Here is a 21166-nt window from a genome sequence, read left to right as displayed (position 1 = left end):
TCTCAATATGCTTCCCTCCACAGTCTATAAGCCCCATGAGGGCAAAGCCCTGCTTTGTTTTATTCACTGCTGTCTGTGCTTCACCTAGCACAGTGTCTTATATTCTGAAGCTGCTCAATTATTACTTGTTGAATCAAAAATTTAAAAAAAAGAAAAGAAAAAGATGAGACGAAGGAAGAGAGAGAAAAAGGAGGAGACAAAGGAAATTATCCAGCGTATGTTGGATAACAGACTTCAAACATTTGAAGGACCCTCATATTGGAGAAAGGACACTACGTGAGGAACAAACAACAGTCACAAGTAGGAGCAATAAGACATAGAGATTATAGGGGGAGAGTTCAACGGGCTGGGGATCACATACCAGATCCTTCTCTCCTTAGCTGTGTGACCTTGAGCAGTGACTTAACCTCTATGAGCCTTAGTTATCTGGGAATAACTAAGAAAATGGGAATAATAATAAAATCAACCTTACGGTATCATAGTGAGGACTAAATACAGTAACCTGTGTAAAACTGTTCAATGGTAGCTGTTGCCGTTAGTATTAAGTTATAGAGGAGTAGAATTCAGCCAGTATTAAATATTTTTCCAACAGATCTGTCCAGCAAGAGCAGGGCAGCCTCATAAAACAGTGATTCCCCATCTCCCAGAAATATTTTAAAAGATGAGATGGCAGGAACGCTATTAAAGAAGAGACTGCAGAAGCAGACAAAGTCTGGATGGAATGGCATCTGAGGCTTGTCTGAGGCTGGTTTAAGAGTCTGCAATGCCTAGATTGAGTGGTCTTGCTACACAATTATCCCCTTTCTTTCTGGTACCCGAAACCTCCCTTTTCTTTAGCTTTTCCTCTACTGATTTTCAAAATTAAGAAGTTTTATCTATCCTTAATACACCCTTTCTTCATTCTTCTGAATCCTCTAACATCACTGACATCTTAGTCTCTTTCTTGTCACTTCTTCCTTTCACAGATAGACTCCTTGAACTACTACATAAACACATTTTGCTCCGGTTTCTTGCGCACTGCCTTTAAACTTCCTGTGCCTGTGCCTGCTCTCCAGAAGGCTCTTGGTCAAGCACAGTGACTTCCTACTCCATCTCTGGAACATCTGTCTCCCTCAGCTTCCATGATAACACATAATCTAGTGGCCTCTCTTCCTCCTTGTAAGAAAGTTCTTTCTAATAACATCATTGACTCCATTCCACTGCCTAATTATGAACTTTCTTAAACTTAGGTGTTACCTTCCTTACATATAAACAGCTCCCACATCCATATCTTCTGCCTGGACCTCTCACCTGTTCCTACTTCCACTCCATACTTCATGTGCATACCAGATAACCTGATCCTCTGATGGATGCCCACTACAACTGTTACCATGCCAACCACTCTCCCCCAGACTAGATCCTCATTCCAACTGTCTGCTTTATCAGTAACACTACCAGTCTACAGGGTCCCCAGCCCAAAACCTTAGACCTTGACTTCTTCCTTTTTTTTCCCCTTACATTTCAGTGTCTCTGGGTCCCTCACTCCTGAGCCAGTGGGACAGTCTCTCAGGTATCAAATCCAACTATGAGCTCTCCCTGTGGTCCAGGCCTGAAACTCATGACCAAATTACATTTCCTAAAGAATCTTCAGTCAGCGTGCAACCAATGTGAATCACCCCTACTCAAGAACAAAACACTTTCTGATTTCTTGGCATCAAATGCAAATTCTTGACTCAATAAGCCAGCCCCACCTCTAACTCAGAGTATCTGACTCAGCACCCATTCCCTCAACCCCCAATACTCCTTAGACCTTCCTGTTCTGGCTAGTCCTACTTTCTTACACACACACACACACACACACACACACACACACACACAGAGTCAATCTGTATCTCTCTCTTTCTCCCTCGAACTAGTTCTTCTTCCTGGGCATTATTTTGTGTTATTGCCCCAACTTGAAAGGTCCTTTGCCCTTCTCTTTTCCAGATCTAATTATGTACTCACTCTAAGACCTCTCAAATCACCTCCTTCTGGGTGTTTTTTCTAACTAACTTCTATCATAATCCCAAAAGAAAACCATCATTCTCAGTAGATATCCTTTGACTTGACTCCCTGCCAGAAGGTAATAAGCTTAGCCTTTCTAAAAATTCAGAACTATAATTGCCTGTCTCAGAGGAACGTCACCCCTCCCATCATGCACTGAACAAGTGGAGCTCATCATACTTTAAAGGGATGGTTTTTGAGATCTGGAGGTACAGAATGAACCTGTCCCTAATCACCCCAGCAGGAACTGACATCTCCAAGCCTCCAATGAACCATATAACCACCTGCATCATTTGTTTACCATTCAAGTGCCTCCTTTCACTGAAGTTATTTATTAACATGCCTTGTCTGCCTTTTCTCCCCAACTAGTTGTGAACTCCTCCTGGGAGAAAGAGATTGTATTTCATTTAGCTTGGTAAGTGCTCAGTAAAAAAAACACCAAACAAACCAACAAATGACATTTCCTCAGGCAAAGGTCCAAACTTATAGATATCCATAAAAAGAATTCCTTTGTCTGATTTCTCTTTGGTGAGCCCTCTCACATATATCTATATAGTGTCTCTGGAGACAAGTCAATACGACTCTGATCTCCAAATTCATCATACAGACTCACAGCCATGAAGGAGTACTCAGCAAGCACTGGATTAGCCCTTCTGTCACAAAAACCTGTAAAATTAGACAAAGTATATGAAAAAAAACTGTTTTTATTGGATAATCAGTAGCATAGGATTATAATCCTTGAGAGAGGGAAAATAAAATGTAGTAGGCCTTAGCACTGCCCTGATTTTCTGCCTGGAGACATTTACCACACTCTGATACAGGAAGGAGAAACCCAAATAGACCATGGCAGTCTCACAAGCCTGAGGTAATAGACAGCAGAGTTTTGGAAGGCTGATGCAGCTTGAATTATCCGTTAGCAAATCAGAGAAAGGACATCTAGATAGAGAGAGAGATAAAACACTCCACAAAACTGCACAGGGGTCTCCTTGAGTCTTGGGCTGAGTATTAAGTTGCATTCATAGGAGGAGATTACACAAGGCTGAGTAAAGAATAGCTACCAGGAAAAAAACATCCACGAGAGAATTGCAGCTCACACAGAATTAGGAAATGTTTTAAGGGCTTAATAACCAGAGTGGAGAACCTCACTGAACACTTGAAGTTTTTAGTGGAGGCCCTAGAAAGGCCAAATCTTAAAACAGCACCTAAATGAGCCATAGAATAAAGGCTCCTCTAAACTCCTTTAGCAAAACTTGACACTAATCCTTGAAAGTATCAAATTGATGGGCAAGTAAATTAACTGCCTGGCAAACAAAAGTTAACAGCCTTTAAATGAAGACAGCAAAAGCCACACACCCAACAATGTAATATTTGTAATATGCAACATCCAATAAGGATGGATGGATGATGCCTTAGAGGACTGGGACGGGGAGGGTGGGGGGGAGTCGAGGGAGGGAGGGAATACGGGGATATGTGTATAAAAACAGATGACTTGGGCTTCCTAGGTGGCGCAGTGGTTAAGAATCCGCCTGCGAATGCAGAGGTCACGGGTTTGATCCCAGCTCCAGGAGGATCCCACATGCCGCGGAGCAACTCAGCCCGTGTACCAAAGCAAAAAAACAAACAAAAACAGATGACTGAACTTGGTGTACCCCCCCCAAAAAAATAATAAATAAATAAATAAATAAATGGAAAAAAATTACTAGGTATAGAAAGAAGCAGGAAAAAGTGACATTTAACCAAGAGAAAAACTGGTCAATAGAAACAGACACAGAAATGACAGAAACAATTTAATTAACAGAAAGGAACTTAAAAAATTATAACAGTCAATGCTTATTGAGTGCTTATTATGTACAAGGCACTATTGTTCTAAGAGCATTAGTTATTATCTCATTTATTCTCACAACAGCCCTCCAAGAGAGATAATCTCTTTGTACCATTTTGAGAAAACTAAAGCTCAGAGGGTTAATAAGTAACTTGCCTAGGATTAGCCCAGCTTCTAGGCATTAAGGCTAAGATTTGAACCCAGGAAATCTGATTCTAACCGCTGTGCTCTTTCCCATGTTACCAGACTCCCTCAGAAAGAACTTTAAAGCAACTATCATAAATATGTTCAAGGACTTTCAAAAACATGAACTTAATGAGGAGAGAAACATAAATGGAAATAGATACTCTAGAGCTGAAAAAAATATAATATCTAAACTGAAAATATATTAGATTATCTGGTTTATCAGCAGATTAGACATTTCAGAAGAAAAGTGAATGAATTTTAAGACAAGCCAAAAAAAAAAAAAACTATTCAGACAGAAATAGAGAGAGAAAGAGGACTGAGAAAAAAATAAACAGACCTTTAATGAAAGGTGGGAATACATTAATTGTATAACATAATTGCAATTAGATTCCTAGGAAGAAGGATCAAAAAAATTTTTGACAAATTTCTAAATATGATGAAAAATATAAACCTACAGAACCAAGAGTCTCTCAGCAAATCCCAAGCAAGAAAAACACAAAGAAAACCACAATACACATTGTAATCAAATTTCTGAAATCCCATGCTAAACACAAAACCTTAAAGCTACCATGAGGTGGTGGGGAGGGAAACATAAGGGGAAATGTAGATAAAAAATGTCTTTGACTTTTTTTTTTTTTTCTGACTTCTGATCAGAAACAATGCAAATCATGTAACAATAGGACAACACTAAAGTGCTATCAAACTAAAAGTATATCCAGTGAAAATCTTCAGAAATAAAAGCAAAATAAGGACACTTTCAGCAAACAGAATCTGAGCAAATTTAAGTACAGAAGAATGGTACAACATTAAATATTAATGGATGAAAGAAAAATATTGTAGATGGAAAGTGATTCAAAAAGGAACAAGGAACTTCTACTGCTGCCAAGATGAAGTAAGCTCACTAAATCCTATTATCCTGCTGCTGACAATCAAAAACTCTGAACAAAATACAAAAAACAATGTCAAGGGACCCTGAAAAGTAATAAAGCCAGGAATATTGAAGGAGAAAATCAAAACTTGGAAAAGCAACTCATAAGGATGCCTGGAGAAATCCTTTCTTTCTGGCCAAAATGCCAGGAAAAGGGCCTTTGACCCAGAGAGTATGGAGGAAAATCTCCATTTCTTAGTTTATTCTTCTCTTTTCTTCTCATTTCATGAGAAGCCCTCAGGAGAGTTAGCTTGGCTGGTGATGTCAGTAATCAAAACTCGAATAGAAACCCTGTGAAAAACACATCTTTCATGCCAGAAGACTGAGAAAAAGGGACCCCTGCAGGCCAAAGAGTATGGAGGGAATCCCTGTTTTGTTTCTTGTTTTGCCTGAAGACAACCCTAGTTGCAGGAGTTGTGACTCAGTAGTACAAGTGCATAAAACTGTGAGTTTAAGGAAAATCTGGAAAAGGAGAGAGATGGAGAAGGAAATATGCTAATTCTGTAAAGAAACTGGCCCAGGGTTCCAGCTCACCTGTGAGCAGCACATGTGTGGACAGAGTCAAAGCAACAAAACAAAGGCTTTAAGAATAAAACTAAGGTTTAAACCACACTCAAGTCTCAGATCAAACAACCTAATGTTCAAATTTTCCAGAATACAACCTAAAATTACTCAATATATAAAGAACAAAAAAAAGTGACCAATTCTTAAGGAGAAAGATAATCAACAGATGCCAATAATAAGATGATCAGATGCTGAAATTATCAAAGACTTTAAAGAAGCTATTATAACTGTGTTCCATGAGGTAAACATAAACATTCTGCAAAACAGATGGAAATGTGGTTCTCAGTAGGTAAACGGAAACTTTCCAATGGAAAATGTAAACTGAAAAATATATCTAAAATAAAAAAATATTGCAAAATGGAGATGACAGAGTAAAGATTCAGTGAGCTTGAAGACAGATAATAGAAACTGCCCAACCTGCAGAACTGAAAGAAAAAAAAATGAAAAAAAGAAATTAGCAGAGCCTCAAGGGCATGTGAGACAATATCAAAAGGTCTAACAGTTGTGCAATTAGAGTACCATATGGGAGGAGAAATATATTGGTGCAGGGAAAAAAAAAAATGTGGAAATAATGGCTGAAAACTCCCAAATACCATTAAAGACATAAACTTACAAGTCAAGAATCTCAACAAATTGCAAAGAGGGTAGAATCAAATAAAATTTTATTCACAGATTCATCATAATCAAACTTCTGAAAACCAAAGTCAAAGGAAAAATCTTGAAAATAGCTACATACAGGGAAGAACAATTTAATGACAGAATGCTCACCAGAAACTATGAAGGAGAGAGGAATAACATTCTTCAAGAGCAAAAAGAAAAGAACTGTCAACCCAGAATTCTGTGCCCAGTAAAAATAGTCTTCATAAATGAAGGTGGAATAAGGACATTCAAATAAGGGGAAAACTAAGAGAATTTGTTACCAGAAGGCCTGTTCTAAAAGAAATTCAAAAGGGAGTTCTTTAGATTGATGGAAATTGATAAAATAGGGAAATTTGGAACTTTAAGAAAGAAGGAAAAACAAGAGAAATTGTATATAGTTGAGTAAATATAAAGGACTAGTTTTCTCCTCTTAATTTATTTAAAATATAAATGCTGAAAGAAAAAAATATAAATATTGTCTAGCAGGATTTTAAGTTATGCAGATATAACACATATGACAACTATAATATTAAGGGCGAGGGTAAAGGGACATATATAGTTATAAGCCTTCTATATTTTACTTGAGTAGTAAAACGTCAGCCCAAAATAAACTGTGAAAGTCTATACATATGTAAAATCCCAAGAACAAACACTAAAATAATAATACAAAGAGATGCAGCAAAAAAATAGTGGTGGTGCAGAGGTTAAGAATCCACCTGCCAATGCAGGGGACATGGGTTTGAGCCCTGCTCTGGGAAGATTCCACATGTCACGGAGCAACTAAGCCCATGCGCCACAACTATTGAGCCTGTGCTCTAGAGCCCGTGAGCCACAACTGTTGAGCCCATGTGCCGCAACTATTGAAGCCCACATGCCTAGAGCCTGTGCTCTGCAACAAAAGAAGCCACTACAAGGAGGAGCCCGCACACCACAATGAAGAGCAGCCCCTGCTCACATCAACTACAGAAAGCCCATGTGCAGCAATGAAGACCCAACGCAGCCAATAAATTAAATAAATAAATAAATAAACTTATTTTAAAAAATAGATAAACTAAAACTGTAAAATATTCAAATAACTAAAAGGTTCCAGGAAAGGGACACAAGAAGAAAACAAAACAGAGAAAATAATAATAATAATGATAATAATAATAATGGTAGACCTAAATCCAACCATATCAAATATAACATTAAATACAAGTGGTCTAACACACCAAGTAAAAGATAGACATCGTGAGACTGAATTTAAAAAAATATATAAAATCCAACCATATGTTTTCTATAAGAAATCCACTTTAAATAAATACATAGATTAAAAGTAAAAGGATAGAACAGATATACCATGCAAGCACTAATCAAAAGAAAGCTAAATGGCTATATTAACATCAAAATATGAATATCATCAGAGATAAAAAGATATTACATAAAATCAAAGAGTCAAATTATCAAGAATACATACCAATCCTAAATGTGTAGGCACCTAATAATAGAGCTTCAAAATAATAGTCCTTCAAAATACAGAAGGAAAACATGATAGAATTGAAAGAGGAACGAGGCAAAACATGGAGACTTTAGCACTCCTCTATTGGCAGTACATGTAACAAACAGATAGAAAGCCAAAGATATAAGAGACCTGAACAACACTATTAACCAAATTGACCTAGTTGATATTGATTGAACATTCCACCCAACAATAACAGAAAATATGTTCTTTTCAAGCATACATGGAAATTCAGCAAGACAGAGGCCATAAAATAAACCTTAACAAATTTTAAATTACTGAAATCAAAACAAATATATTCTCAGACCATATCAGAATTTAACTAGAAATCAGTGAAAGAAAGATATCTGAAAAATCTTCCAAATATTCATAAATAAAACATACTTATATATAACCATGGGTCAAAGAGAAAGCCAAATGGAAAATTAGAAAATATTTTTAACTGAATGTAAGTGAAATTTCATTACAACATAATGAAACGTGTATGATGCAGCTAAAGCAGTTATTAGGGGGAAATTTTAGCATTACATGATTATATTCGAAATAGAGGGAAAAAATCTCAAATCAATGATCTTAAGAAACTAGAAACAATTAGTGTAATTAAACCCAAGGCAAATAAAATGAAGGAAAGATAATAAAACCAGAGCAGAAATCAATGAAATTTAAATAAGAAAAATAATAGAAAAAATAAATATCATAAAATTTTATAAAATTGGTAAATTGGTCATTCTCGAGCCAGAATGATGACAAAGAAAAGAGAGAGATGATGCAAATTACCAGCATCAAGAGTAAAAGAAAGGACATCACTACTGACCCTAGAGACATAAAAAAATAAAATAAAATAAAGGAATATTATGAAAAACCTAACTTGCATTAATTCAACAAATTAGATGAAATGAACCAATTTCTTTCAGGATACAAACGAATTGCTAAAGTTCACTCAAAAATAAGCAGATAATCTGAATAATCCTATAATTATTATTAAATAAATCTACTTGGTAATTAAAAACCCTCCAGCAAAGACCACACCAGGTCAAGAAAGCTTCAGTAACAAATTCTACTAAAAATAATTGAAGAAAGAAAAAACTAAATTCTCATCCAGGAAAAACAGAAGAGGGAGAACTTCCCAACTCTTTTTATGATCCCAGCATTACCTAGACCCTAAAGCCTGTCAAAGACACGAAAAGACAACTACAGACCAGTAATCTTCATGAACGTGCAGAAATCCTCAACATGGTGTTAGTGAACTGATCCAACAATATACAAAAAGGATAAGTCATGCCCATGTAAAGTTTATCCTGGGAATTTAAAGCTAATTCAACATTTGAAAATTAAGTACTATAGTTCATCATATTTACCAAGAAGAAGAAAGAGAAGGAGAAGAACCATAGGATCATCTCAATAGATACTCAGTCTGAGGGAAGCCAGACACCAGGTCACAATGATGTTCCAACAGACCTGTGGTGAGGACCACCTGGTGAAGAACTGAGTCCCCATCAATAGCCAGCATCAGATGGCCAGCCATGTGAACAAAGCACTTTGTAAGTAAATCCTGCAGCTGCAGTCAAGTTTTAAGATGATTGCAATTTGGACTGATATCTGAATGCAATTTCATGAGAGTCTCCACACAAAAATCACCAAGTCAAGCTGTTCCCAAATTCCTAACTCAAAGGAACTATACAAGATCATAAATTATTTATTATTATTTTGAGCCACTAACTTTGGGGGTGATTTCTTATGCAATATTAGACAACCAATACATAGAAATACAAATTAAAACGACAATGAACTGCCACCACATATTGACAATACCAAGTATCTTCAAGGATGAGCATGGAGCAAGTAGAACTCTCATTCATTACTAATGGGAGTATGATATGATACAGCTACCTTGGAAAAATTGTTTTTCAATTTCTAATAATGTTAAATGTGCATTTACCATACAATCCAACAATTCCATAATCAGTTTAAGAGAACTGACAACATATGTCCACAAAATTGTATTATACACAAAATATTCATAACAGCTTTAATCACGAGAGCCCCAAACTGGAAACAATCTAAAGGTCCATCAACAGATGAATGGATAAACAAACTGTAATAGGGTTGACCCTTAAGCAATGCAGAAGTTAGGGGCCCCTACCCTCCTTGCAGTTGAAAATCTGCATATAATTTATATTCAGCCCTCCCAAAACAGGGTTCAGTTCCTGCAGTTCCACATCTGCAGATTCAACCAACTTCAGACTGTGTAGTATTTACTGTTGAAAAAAATCCACATATAAGTGGACCCTCGCCATTCAAACCCATGTTGTTCAAGGATCAACTGTATGTTCATACAATGAGATACTGTTCAGCAATAAAAAACAAACTACTAATACACACAACTACATAAGATAATCTTAAAAAGTGTTAGAATTCTAAGTGAATGAAGCCAGACACAAAAGAGAATATACTGATATACTGTATGATTCCATCTACATGAATGTCTAGAACAGACAAAACTAATCTATTGTGATAGAAATAAAATCATTGCCGAGAGCAGAAAGTATAAGGGGTTCACTGCAAAAGGTCAAGAAAGACCTTTTAGGGGTTGACAGAAATGTTCTATATACTAATTAGGAAGGTGGTTACACAGGTGTATATATTTATCAAACAAATCAAACATTTAAAATAGGTGCATTTTATTGTATGTGAGTTATACTTCAATAAAATTGAAAATAACCATTACATAATGTTGGTCATAGGTTCAGACACCAGGGCAAAAATAATCTTTTCAGACCAAAAATAATCAAGTATTCCTTCTCTCATCCGTCCCTCTTCCTCCCCCCTTTCTCTTTCTGTCACTCTTTTGGTCTCTTTTTCTATATCTATGCATCTCAGTGTCCAGAAGATAATTCCTGCCTTCTACTTTCCTGGGTTACCTCTTCTTACACATTCCTCTCTCACTTTCTCCACTTATATCTCTGTTATTCTTGTTTTTATTTCTCTCTTTATATAAATATGGTTATGTTTCTGCCCACCTTTTCCCCTCTACACTTTTTTCTCTCTTCTTTGACCTGAAGATAAGACCAAAGAGTTTTGAAATTTTTTATTTATTTATTGAATACTTTATTTGTTAATTTTAAGACAGTGCAAGAAATATTTGTTTTATTTATTTAAAATAAAATTATTGAGTTATTGCATGTAACTTACATGGTCCTTGGTTGTTACTTTTCCCTCTGTGAGTTAATGACCTCACTTGTAACAAGGCCCCCCTTCCCTGCTTTAGGAAGTTTTTGAAACATCCATTCTGGCCATCAATGGAAGAAATATAATCAAGAACTGGGGAAAAAACTAACACTTGTTGAATAACAATTGTGAGTCAGGGCTTACTACATGCCTTATCCAATTTAATTCTCACAGTAATCCTGGGAGATGGGTATTATTTTTCTCACTTTACAAATAAGAAAAACTGAAGTTCAAAGAAGAAAATAAGTAACCTTGAGCCAATAAATGGTACAGCAGGGCTTCAACCACAAATCTTTTACTTATTTTACCCACTATTTAGAATAGGACCTTTTACTTTTGATTTCACACAAGTCCATTTCCTTGACAGGAAAATGTATAACTAAATGGTGTTCTCTTCATATAAGGGATTACAACACAGCAATTTAAGAAAAAGAAAGAATGCTGGTACACACAACGACATTGATGAATCCCATAGAAATCATGCTGAGTAAAAAAAGCCAGACACGATATAGTACAAATGATATGATTCCATCTACATGAAATTCAAAAATAGGCAAAACTAATTGATGATATGGCTGATAAGGATGGTTACCTTGGTTAGGGGTGGATACAGACTGTAAAAGAACAGAAGGGAACCTTCTGGGGACGCTAGAAATGTTCTATAGCTTCATCTGGGTGGCGCTTTTATGGATGTTGGATATGGGAATTATCATCAAGCTGTACCCAAGATCAATGCACTCAATCCACTTTATTGTATTTGCCGTCCCTTAATTAAAAAACAAATCATTTTCTGATGCTAAAATACAGGTTCCTATGTCCTACTACCAGAGATCCATTTCCAAAAAAGTCTGGAATTGAGCAAACTGATTTCAATGAAAGAACTTCACTTTAGAAACCTTGGGGAGGGGCTACACAACCCCTTTTCAGTGCTCTTGGGCTATTAACTGAACCTTAAGGCCTGCCTCAAAGTCTGGAACCTTGTACAACCACTTCTAATGCCAAGGATTGGCCGAAACCATGGATGGATAAAGAAGAATCTCAGCACATTTCATGATCTTGTATATTCATTTTTTCTACTGCCTTATATATTTATTTCTGAATAATCCAGACTGGAGCCTTCCACATAGGTTATCACATACAACGCTCATAGCGAATCCATGAGGTGGTCAAGACAAGACCTGCATTATTTCCTTTAGGAACAAAACCCCAGAGGCTCAAGGAGTTTAAGGGAGTTGCACAAGATTTCAAATCCAATAAAGGCAAATATCATAATAGAATCTAGGCCTCCTAGCTCCTAATCTAGTGTTCTGTCCACCAAAGAATATTTATTTTAATTATCTGAGAATGTAAAGTGGATCTATAAAGGAGTTCTTCCCCTGCCCACCCTCATGAACCCATATTCCAATGAAAACTGAATAAAACATAAATAAGTGAAAAAGAAAAACAGAGCCAATGGTTTAAATTTTCCTTCTGATTTCCTTTGGCTAGTTGCCTTATTTCCTTTAAGCTTGCTTAGATTTCCTTTGTTTTACTTCCATACTTTTTTTTGTACCTACCCTTTAGCCTTTTCCTCACTCCAGGGAATTCTGACTGCCTACATCTTCAGCCACCTGTTGTTACTTAGCCAGAAAGGGACGATTCAAGGAACAAAGACTCTTAATTAACCATGTGGGTAGGTGAATCTGCTCCAAGGGAGCTCTCTTCTGGCCCTGTTCTGGGGCCTCCTACCTTCTGTAATGCCTGTATTATATCACCAAATGAATCTGACAGAATTTCCCTGGGAAGGGACCCAAGCTCAGAACAGTCCACCCAGAAAATTCATCAAGATTTACTGACGAAAAAAAAAAGTTGTTCTGAGAAATCTGGCTCACCCAAAAAGGTACTGGGGTACCTCCCACTCCCTTACTACCTCACCACCAGGCCACACTGCTTTTAACTGCTCCTATCTCACACCCTGACTGTGTGAAAGAGTCCAGGTCATCACTAGGTTAAGAAACATTGGCCACAACCTAGATTGGAGGACGAGGCAATGTCTCCAAGGAAGAAGGTATCCACAGGGCTCCCTGTTAGCTCTATTTGCAGCTCTCTCCACATGACCCCTGGACCTATAACCATCCTCACCAAATCTCACCGTCATCTACGCCCAAGCAGAGATGATGTCCATGTCCATCTTTTGGAGGCAATGGCTCATCTATGGCTCACTAAAAAACACCACCTATAAAATACAGTGTAGATGCTTAACAGCTTATTTTAGGTTGAGGAACTTTCCTAAGACAGCCTCCTATTCATGTCCCTGGGCTATGTGTCTCCACAGAATTTCAAAGATTTAATTGCTTTTCATGGGCTTGTGTCCATTAACCACTTACGGCTTTCCATCTCTCCATTTGACAATGAATGGTGAGGCTAGAAATGTATAGGAAGGGAACAGCTCCAGCTAATTACAATAAAGGAGTTACCAGTGGTCCAGCATGTCTGTGGACATGGTGAGGCCTGGACTGCACAGATCACTCTCAGGGAAGATCCACCATCTGAAAACTACTGTTCTATAACGCCTCTATCTTTTTCTTCCTCAGCATTAGTTTTCATACTTTCACAAAGTTAAGGCTTGGTTTATTTCTAGAGAAGAAAAAAGAATCGGATTGTAAATATGCTACATGAGGACTGCACAACTTCGGATGGCAGCATTAGACTAAATGTATATGGAACCCTTGGAATTGCAGAGCGCACAACCTGCACAACCAGATGCTGGGTTGCTGCTGTTTGTAGGAAAAATTATAATCGTCCTCATGTGTGGCAAAATGTGGCCATGCTGGCAGCAATTGTGATACTGTGTGTTCCCCATGCAACTAACTTCTAACTCCTAAGATATGAGAGGTGAGATCCAGCAGAAATGGGGAGTGACTAGGGTGATAGTTTCTATTGTCCCATCATAGAAGGCCTGCCTTTCCCAGAAATGTAGATGAGAAGGGGGTTGAGGTATGGTATTTATTTTATTCCTATCAACTATTATCCTCTTATAGGTCTTTTTATTATTCATGATAACATCTTGAGATAGGAACTATTACTATACCCATTTTTCAAATAATGAAACTGGGCCTTAAAGATTTTAAGAAACATGGGACTTCCCTGGTAGTCCAGTGGTTAAGACTCCCCACTCCCAATGCAGGGGGCTCGGGTTTGATCCCTGGTCAGGGAACTAGATCCCTCACGCTGCAACAAAGATCTCATGTGTCACAATGAAGACCTGGCACAGCCAAATAAATAAACAAATAAATATTTTTAAAAATTCACCTCCTCAATTAAAAAACAAACAAATAAAACAACTTAAAAAAAATTTAAGACACATTTTCAAGTCATGGCTATTGCCCACCAAATATTTACTGTATGGCCTTCTGAGAAAGGTAACGCAAAGCTTTTCCTCTATTTATATGTCTTGGTTGTTTATAATATGAACGATTCCCTTAGTGGAAAGAGCTCTGATTTGAAGGCAAGATCTGTGGTCCTAGTCAGTACCTACTGCATCCTCTAACAACTCATAACCTCTCAACATATAAATGAAAATTTTCAGGTCACAATAGGCTGCAACTTCTGCTCGCACAACTCTCCTCTTCTCCTACCCGCAGGTCAGTCCCTCTTCACCTTCAGCACACAAACTGCCTTCTAAAAGCATGCATTTTTATTAACAATAACACTCTCCTTCCACATCTCACACACAAACCCCTCATGAACTTTCTTTCTCTTTTGTAAATTTGCGAAAGGATCAACTGGATTTAGAAGAATCTCATCTTTCAAATAGCCATATATAGTCTCAGCATTTCAAAGGGTTTTCAGTAGCCAGTAGGAGTTCACCAGACCTAGAACTGATCTCATCTTCTTGAGACCCAGCTACCTTTTGTCTTGCCCAATGACTTGAGGCCACACACACCTACAAATACACCTTAGATGCATAGTGCAGGGTGAATGTTCCTCCGCCTACTGAATACACAAAAACCCCAGAGAAATACTGTTTAAGCTAGGGACGGAGAAGAATAAACTCAGTAATTTCAAAATATTTTTTTCAGGATACTAACAATCTTCTTGTAAGCACTTCCCACAGACTTCAAAGATACATATGCAATTATCTCCTTTTCGTCCTTGAAACACCAATACTCAGAGGCTCTCAAGGGTTGTATCTCAAAATATCCTGATTCCTGCTGCTGTTCCCCATCCCAGCTCTCCTGCCTGTTGCGACTTCTCAACATCTGAAAACACAGAACTGATTAATTATGAATGCTGTGGCTTGTCTGACCCACATTTCACCTGACTCTTTTGCTCCTTTGGAATTCCATTGCATAGTCAGAGAAATATCAATTTCAGACAATAAGGTTTCCCTGATATCCAACCTGAAGTTTCCTTCTGCGAGTCGCATCCTATTACTTCTGTAGGCCACACTAAATAACTCTTCTCCTTCGCTGCCACTCTCCCTCCTCAGAGATTTGTAGATTGTTACCATGGCTTCCCCTTCATCACCACTTAGCCCAGCCATATATATTTAATTCTTTTCATCTTTCCTCATAAATCAGTCCCTTCAACTCTTAAATCAGCTCTCTGCTCTTCTCTGGACTACTTCCAACTCTCCCAATTCACCTCCTATAAGTGATATCCCTTCTGGGAGCTCCAATTTCCTGTCTATCGTGCCCCTCTCTCTTTGCCCTTTCCAGAAACGAAATGGGAAGGGACTGACAGTTATGTGAGGTCAAGGGTCGGGGTAGTGCACCTACTCTAGATCGCTTAGGCCTCTCCATAGCACGTATAAAGTCCCAAGTCATATATCCCCTTTCCTGGAATGGGAAGGAGAGTTTTAACAGGGAAACAGGCCCTCTTATCCCACAGGTCATTATCCTCTAGGCTTCTGCCTGGAGGATGGCAGAAGCAAGATGTCAGAACATCTACAAAACAGGTTACCAAGTGGAGCTATGGGCAATGTGGTAGCTTCCAAGAAGACATCTTTTCTGAGGTTTGGGCTGTCCCAAGACAGTGCACACCACTGGTATAGTTCCAGGAGCTGTCTCTCTACCTCTTTTCCATGAATGGGTGCTCTGAGGAACTACTTTAGGCTTCGAAACGTCAATCCCGTTTATGAATTCAAAGCAACCCACGAAGAAAAGCCATTAGTATGTCATGCATTATAAGGCCTTTCAGACATCCTTTTGCTTTCTCAGCCCAGACTACAAGCAATACAAAGGTATTACTTTGTCCTGACTAGGTGCTTTTCCATTTTTTTACCACATTCCTAGTCATGGTCGTGCTCAGGTTTGGTACCCTATCTTTAGTCTGGGACAAATGGACTGCTCCAGGCCCCTCAACACAAGGGGTGGCAGAAGACCCATCCTCTCCTCTCCCCTCCCCACAGATAGCCCCATCATCAAGATCTAGACCAGACCACTAGTTACCTGGGCAGAAGCAGGGAGAAATTTACTGAGTTGTGTCTATTCTCCCTTTGCTTAATTGAAGATCCTATGTCACAGAACCGTTAAATGCCTTTTGTGTAAGTCACGGCCTATATAAAAAGCATAAATCCGTTTCCTCAAACATGATAAATAGCAAAATCAATCCAAGTGTGAGAACCTAAGCTTCAATTTTCATACAAGAAAGTGAATGAAACCACAATAATATATGTTGTCCCAAACATGAAACATGATATAGAAGGGTGTGTCCACTCCCTCCACAAGGGTGTGCCCACTCCCTCCACGGGGAGTCTGCAGTGGAGATTGTATCTAAATGAGGCTGGGGAGGCAGTGGTAAGGCGAGAAGCCAGTCCTGCACCACCAGCTGCCTAACTGCAGACAGCATATGTCTCAGAGCAGGAGAGTCCAGCCTGTTCCAAGTGTGATCACCACAAGGCCTAGAGTGCTTTTCAATAAGCTGTCTGTCTCTCTGGAGGTCATGGGGAGCTCATCTAGTTACACTTAGTGTCTTCTTTGATCCCATCAATAATCATTTGATGCCAATCCTGCCGAAAAATGCTTGGCCAAAATTTCTAGCCTTTTAATAGCAGAATCCTGGCTCTTTCTAAAACCAGCACTGCTAGATGTGTCAAATGATGCATAAGGGCTTGGTCCAGCTGCCAAATGGACTGTGTTGCTGAGGGAGGACTTGGGATGCTCACTGTGCTTCCCTACTGCCAGTAGCAGAGCAGCTCCTGGAGCACACTAATCTCTACATGAAACTCAGCAGCTTCAACTCCTTATCTAACGCTTGACTGGAGTATATTCTTCAAAAGCATTAAGCCTGTGACTCTTCAGAGGCACCACTGACAACATCAAGCAACCTGCCTGTTTATAGTAGGTAAGTTCAGGGCTGCAGAAAGGGCTCCTTTTGCCTATCATCAATATCTAGACTGCTAGGGCCTACGGCCATTTAACAAGAAATGATGGGAAAGTTCCAGAGATGATCAGAGACAAGAAAGTGGAAGAAAATCCGCATTCCCAGAGAAGTAATTTTTATATCCATTACAAAAACATTAGGCACTAAAAGAGAATGTTGCATGTATAAACCACAGAAGCCAAGACAACATTAAAGCACAGCTGTTCTTTACAAAAGTATCTGTGGTGAGACAACAGTATTGGTCTCCTATCTCAGTTCACAGAAGGCACTATCAAATTTATCAGACCCCGTCTCTTACCATGAGCTAGTATAAATTCCAATACTGAACACAAAGGGGTCATTTTAGGTGCCAAAGCCACTAATACTAATCCTGAAATATGCATCCAGACTCTGTTTTCCATTGGGACCACATACCAGTATGTTTTCTCTGCAGTGACTAAGAAACCTCAGCTTCTGAATATTCCTGCTGCATTAGACTATCGGGTGTATGTGGGAGTAAGTGTGTGTGTTGGGACAAGCATGGGAGATACTTGTAGCTCTACAATGGGCTTTTTTTCAATGCCTTCCATCCAATTAATACAAGACATTAGTAACCAGTGGAGCATAAGAATTTCATTTATTTCAGAAGATGAGAATGACAGAAAAGATGCTGGGCTTTTTTGCTCAATGAAATTTGTGCAGGCTTTTAAAAGGCATGCTTTCTTTTCTGTGCTTTCTCATTCATTTACATTGTATATTTTATTCACATGCCTTTCCCCAGTGGTCTTACAATAGAAACATCCATTCAAAACCACCTGGTTTTCCCAGTCAAAGGATATTATGGGAAGAGTTAGAAGTAAGTGCTTGAATACATACCCCCAACTCAGTGAATATGGGAAGAAAACGAGAGTAAATGAAACAGAAACCTCATTTCAGGAGTCTCCAGCAGAGAGATCTGCAGTGAAACAGGCCTGCCAGAGAGTGTCATCCAGATCTGCTGCTGCAGATATCAAGCTAAGAACTGAGGGAAGGAATTGGGGGCAGGGAAAGAAAGAGAAATCAACTATTGTCTCTTCCTGGCTTCAGAGTGACTCCCTTGAAGGAAACAATCTTGACAACTTTGCTCACTCCCTCCACAGCTCCCTCCTGTCCCATGTCCCTTAGTTCCTCTGGGGCTCTCCCAGCACATCGGAGAGGAAGAACAAGAGTCTGTGAGTGGACAGCAGCCCGGGGTTAGGTGGAGAGCAGAATGAATTAATGAAGAAGAGGCAACTCCTAGGTAAGCCAACATTTGGAGGGGATAGCTGGGTGAGATCCAATAATATGAAGAGGAGTTCTATATTCCCTGGGAAAGTGTATCACATTCCCAAAATCTGTGGAGGCCAGGAAGAGGAACAAAGGGAAAAGAAGAAGGACAACAGTTTTGAGATCTAGAACTAAGCTCTCAGAACACAGAAGTAATAGAGGGACTTCAGCTGTCCAGGAGCCCCAGAAGAAGGGCATCCAAACTTGGCTGAGACCCTGTGTAAGTCAGTAGAAACAGTCATTCTACAAAGAACAGGAAACTTTTTCCCCAAAATTGGTTGCTTGGGAGGAAGGGAGAGTCCCTCGGGGAGTGACTATGTTCAGAGAGAAAATATAGTTTAAGTGGGGAAACAGGTTCGTGGCAGGAGGAAAGAAAGCTAAGAACCACGGGCTGAGGTTTTGGAAACGGGGGTTAGTTGATAGTGGCTGCAAATTGATGCGTGTAAGAAACCAAATCCCCGAAACGCTCTGGCGAGAGCTGCTCACCGATCCCGGTCCCGAAGATCTGGAAGAGAAGGCGGGGCTGGGAGGCGCGGATCGCAGCGGACAGCCTTCCCTCTCTGCCCACTTCCGACGCCTTCTTCTCGGGCATCAGGCGAATCCTCAGCCGCCCTTCACCGTGGCGAATCCACCAGCTGAACAGTTCAGTGAGGTTGAACTGAAGCAGCCCCGCAGTCGCCTCCTCTGGGGGCCCGACACAGCCCTCAAGGATCGCCTCCTCTCCCAGTTCCAGCACCAGCTGCTTGGCACGCCGGAGCTTGCGAACTGAGCCTCCCTTCAGCACCCTGGACAGCGCCCGCGCCTGGGCCGGGGCGGGAGAGCTGGAGCCGGCTGTCCAGGAGACTCCGGGCGGCGGCCCCACCAGCCTAAGCAGTGGGGCGCAGTCGAGAGCCAGCGAGCCGCGCGCCTCCAGCCGGCCAGCCCTCGGCTCCGAGGGGGACGGCGGCGGCAGCAGCAGGTCCCGGGCATAGACGCGAAAGAGCGAGGGCACCACAAAGTCCACCGCCAGGCTCTTCCTCTGCAGGCGCGAGTAGCTGAGCGGCTCCCGGGGCTGCAGCGCCGACCCCGTGGCCGGTGAGCCCACGCGCTGGCCAGTCTCGGTTCCGGTCCCGGAGCCTGAGGCTGCCGGTGAAAGCAGCAGCAACAGCAGCCACACAAGCCCTATGGCTCCCATCTCGCCAAAGAGGGGTGTTTATACTAGTCTCCCGACTCCCCGAGATCCAGCCTCGGCCTCCGCCTCCCCCCCTCCCCAAAATGGGAAGGGGCTCCACACGGTAGTTGGTCCTGAACGGCTCCTTCCACCTGATTTCAGGGGGCTTATGTGTGCACTCGATTCCCTGTCCTCCAACTGCAAGGTGGCGAGCAGGAATCTCAGTAAAACGGGGCTGGCAGCTCAGGGGCGTGTCAAGAGACCCTGAAGCGCGGAGGGCTCAGCGGCTGGGACCCTGCGGCTCTCGCGCGCCGCGCGGAACGCCGCGCCCCCGTCCGTCGCTCGCCTCGCTCTGGAACGTGAGAGACTACTGTGGCTGAAGGGAGACGGCAGTTGGGCACCGTCCTCTCCTGCCCCCCGCGGCCTGAGCTGCGGTCTGTCCGCTCTTGAGCGGCCTCCAATCCTCTGCAACTTTCCCGCTGGGAACGGTGGCTCCGAGCCGGTGCCTGCGGTCCCGGCCGCCTCCGGAGCCGCCCCCGGCTCCTCGCAGCTCCTCTTCCTCGTCTGGGAGGGGCGCCGAGGGCACCGGCCGCTTCCTCGCACACCCTCCCGAGACCCGCCGCAGCGGGAGGTCTTCGGACCGCACCGCTCGCCAAACTTCTGGACCTGACTCGGGCCCCGGCGCTGCGGGCGGAGGCTCAGGCAGCGCCGCGCAAGTTTGCGGCTCTCCTCCCGCTTCTGGTCTCGGAGTTCTCAGGCACCAGAGCGGTCCCGGCGGCAGCCGCGGAGTGAAAGCATTCAGGGCCCGAGAGCCCGGACGGAGTCTTGCTGCCCCCTTCTCACTCAACAGCAGCTCCCACGGCTTCTGCGGCGGGCCGGAGGGCAGCCGGAAATCGCCTCTGTGCCCCGCGACCCTCCGGACCGCGGCAGCGGGGGTGCCAGCTGCTACCGCCGCCGCCGCCCGCAGAGCCGCTTTATCGCATCTGCCTGGACGCCCGCCACTTGCAGCTGGCGGAGCCGCGAGCGCGCGCCGAGACCAGGCCGGGCGGAGGCGGGGGCGGGGCTCGACAGCCAACTCCGCGGCACGGCTGGGCCCACGCAGCCCCGCCCCGCTCGCACCCGCCAGCCAATGGCGCGGCGAGGTCGGCTTCCTATGCAAATCTGCAGAGGCCTCGGCTTTCATTGAGAAAAGCACTGAGCCCGCCCCGCCCTCCCTCTATCCCTCTTCCCTCTCTCCCTCCTTCCCCTCCGCCGGACTCCCTGCCCTATTTCGCTGCTGTGTGAACAGGAGCGTGTTTTGGATGAATGGTAGGCCTGGAAGAGGCCTTTGTAATCAAACATTCTCTCTAATTTTGCATTTAACAGAGTAAACGGGTCCGACTTCGGAAAAGCAGTTCTCGAATAAAACTGGAGACCACGGAAGAGAGGGTGGAGGGGCAGCGCGACACTGCCAACTCTGAGCTTGGATTAAGGCCCTGA

General features: G+C 41.7%; 1 protein-coding gene across 1 annotated transcript in view; it reads right to left on the bottom strand.

Annotated features, from left to right (window-relative positions):
* ALK (ALK receptor tyrosine kinase) overlaps positions 1–19711 on the bottom strand; it is a 695731-nt gene extending 676020 nt beyond the window's left edge. Inside the window, exon 1 of the mRNA XM_057743015.1 lies at positions 19024–19711. Coding sequence (XP_057598998.1) covers positions 19024–19711 — 688 coding nt within the window. The remainder of the gene's footprint in view (positions 1–19023) is intronic.
* Between the last annotated feature and the right edge of the window lie 1455 nt (positions 19712–21166).

Source organism: Hippopotamus amphibius, chromosome 7, assembly GCF_030028045.1.
Source record: "Hippopotamus amphibius kiboko isolate mHipAmp2 chromosome 7, mHipAmp2.hap2, whole genome shotgun sequence".
NCBI lineage: Eukaryota > Metazoa > Chordata > Mammalia > Artiodactyla > Hippopotamidae > Hippopotamus > Hippopotamus amphibius.
This window is presented reverse-complemented; position numbering and strand designations above follow the sequence as displayed.